The 2,548-nt window shown below is 66.3% G+C and overlaps 1 protein-coding gene across 1 annotated transcript; it reads left to right on the forward strand.

The window, feature by feature from the left end:
- Window positions 1–393: 393 nt before the first annotated feature.
- Window positions 394–2,406, forward strand: LOC116863854 (uncharacterized protein CXorf49 homolog; the record flags this gene model as incomplete). The annotated part of the gene is given in 4 exon segments (XM_032851172.1): window positions 394–1,503; window positions 1,505–1,693; window positions 2,249–2,329; window positions 2,331–2,406. Coding segments are annotated over 4 exon segments (1,456 nt in total), but the record flags the coding sequence as incomplete, so codon positions are not given.
- Between the last annotated feature and the right edge of the window lie 142 nt (window positions 2,407–2,548).

The raw sequence follows: 2,548 nt of genomic DNA on the forward strand, positions 1-2,548 counted from the left end.
ACAAGCCAGGAGGTAGGACCAATACAGTTGAGTCAACCGCCCCAACTACCAGACACAGAGAACTGAACCAGTTCACAAGAGGACCAAATGCGCTCGACCCCATTGGTTAGGGCCTCGAGGGGCGGGCCAACAAGGGGCCCGCTGGTTGGTGGGGGGCGGACCAATGAGGAAGCCGCCACAGTCCCGTCGGAGGCGCGCGCAAGCCACACGTTGTTTGAGGCGATCTCGAGCGGATCAACGCCACACCGCGTGGCGTGGAGCCTGTGGTGAGGGCCCGCGTCGTCCGGACGCCGAGCGACTCCCGCCGCCCCTCGGGAGCCCTCGCCTCTCACCCGTCGCGCCGGGACCAGGGCCGTCGTCTCCCTCAAAGCCCGACTGCGCGGCGTCGCCGACATGAGCACTCCGGATGAGGGGTCTGTCTGGGGAGCGGGTTTCGGCCCCGAGGGCGGGGAGCAGGCCGGCGTCCGCCCCTCCGGCCCCGGGGCCCCGCGAGCCCCGGGACTAGGTCTGAATGTGGGCCCGCCGAGGAGCGGCGAGGGCGAGGGCGGGTTCGCAGACGCCGAGGGCTTCGAGTCCGAGCGGGAAGTGCTGGAAGCGGGAGGGCCGGTGCTGTGGGGCCGCGAAGGCCGCCCCAGCTCGCCGGCCGACGACAAGGGGGACGCCCCGGACTACGCGGCCCACCTGGCTGACGAGTCCGCGGCGGACATCGTGCAGCAGCTGACAGACCGCGACGCCCTGGGCCTGCGGAGAAACCCGTCCCCCGAGAGCTGCGCCGCCGAAGCGTCGGGCGGTTGGGCGGGCCTCGACGCGGGGCCCAGTGGGCGAGGCGCGCTCGGCCTGGGCCGCGTGGAGGCGCAGCCGCCTTCCGCCGCCGGGCCGCGCGTGGCTGGGCCCGAGAGCGGCCGGGCCTGGGGGAACCCGAGAAGAGGCGCTAAGAGCAGGGCGAATGCCAGGACGGATCGCCAGCGGCCCCCCGCCGCCGCCGCCGCCGCCGCCAAAGGCCTGGGCGCCCCGCTGCCTTCCGACCCCGAGTCCTCCGATGAGTTCGGGGAGATACAGCTGATGAGGGTGAGCATTTACTCCAAAGAAGGAGACCAAGCCAAGCCCTGCAGCCCCGAGGATCCCGGGGACACACCCAGACACTCGAATTTCCGCGTCTGGGAGAATTTCCTGCACGTGCCGGGCCCTTTCCTGACCTCGGCTCCCCGAGGATTCACTTCGGTTGTGGAGAGGCAGGCCATCGGAGAGCTGGACATGCCCTCCTCCAAGAAAATGCAGAGTGTGGTCTGGGGGAAGGGGGAGAGCAGGCCCACCTACCGGGGAGCTACCGCTGTTGCTGCTACTGCTGCTGCTGCTGCAGGCAGCTTGCCCCGGGCCACTTCTAGGAGGAAGGTGACCCAGGAGAAGAAATCCCTAGGGGGCCCCTCAAGAGTCGCCTCGGGGAAAAGCTTTCCTTCCTGGGGGCAGAGAGTCTCGGCAGCTCCCCTGGAACCGGCCACCTTCCCCCCCAATCTCTGGTGTCTCGCTGCTTGGCAAGTCCAAGAAGCATCCCGTGGGCCCTTGGGGAATCAAACAGCCCAAGCACACGGGGGCCGGGAAGAAATCGGTGGCCAGGAGGACACGGGAGGCGGAGGTGGTGGCGTCGGCAGGAGAAGGCACTGACTCAAACAGAGACGCATTCCCGAAGGGCCAGGTGAGTAGGCCATGCTCCTTCTCTCTGGGTGCCCTTCGTCTCCCCCTGCCCCTCCCCAGTTCTTTACCCATGCTGCCTCTGTCCCTACTTCAGGGGTAGCCGTGGGTGGCCCTGGGTCATTGGGATCACTGGGATGGCAGATGGGCTCGAGGGTCGTTTTCACAGGGGCAGGTATTAACCTGGGGGTAGCACTGCGTGTGAGCCCAGCACCGTTCTGAACCCTTGGCACGTTTCCTGCCTCCTTTCCCCAGAGAGGGGTCTGGATGAAGGGAGGACTGGTAGCTGATTGGAAGCCAGGAACCCCTTCAAAGTTTGGACCACGACCCTTCAGGCTTTAGCTGCCTGGGCTTTGTCAGTGGCCTAGTCGTCTCCCTGGCTCAGCCCTGCCTCCTGGCCTGGGGCTGATTGAGGGAGAAGGTGCCAGCCAGATCGGCCTCTGAGTTCCCTTGCCCATTCCCCGCCTCACCTCAGCTCTTATACACACGTGGGTACACACACACACACACACACACACACACATCCCAAGTCCAGATGGGTGAGAAATTTTTCTTTTAGCTTCCAAAACAGAAGCCAGGGCCATCTTGTTTGTGCATGCATCGTGGAGAATGCAGCACTGGCGACCTCCAGGCCAGAGCCCCCCCAAGTGCCAGGAAGCTCGGAACCTTTGGCTCCGAGCCAGGGAGACGTCCTGCCCAGAGGGCCTGCACCCTCCGGTGAGTCTTGTGGGTGTCAGAGGAGTGCGGGGGAGAGGGGAGGAGGAGGAGGGAAACCTCTGGCTCTGGCTCTGGCTCTGGCTCTGGCTCTGGCTCTGCTGGGGGCTCAGTTCTGCGGCCCGCCTCCCCCGGCAGCCTCTCG

This window comes from Lontra canadensis, unplaced genomic scaffold (assembly GCF_010015895.1).
Source record: "Lontra canadensis isolate GAN:19392208 unplaced genomic scaffold, GSC_riverotter_1.0 scaffold3942, whole genome shotgun sequence".
NCBI classification, from domain to species: Eukaryota; Metazoa; Chordata; class Mammalia; order Carnivora; family Mustelidae; genus Lontra; species Lontra canadensis.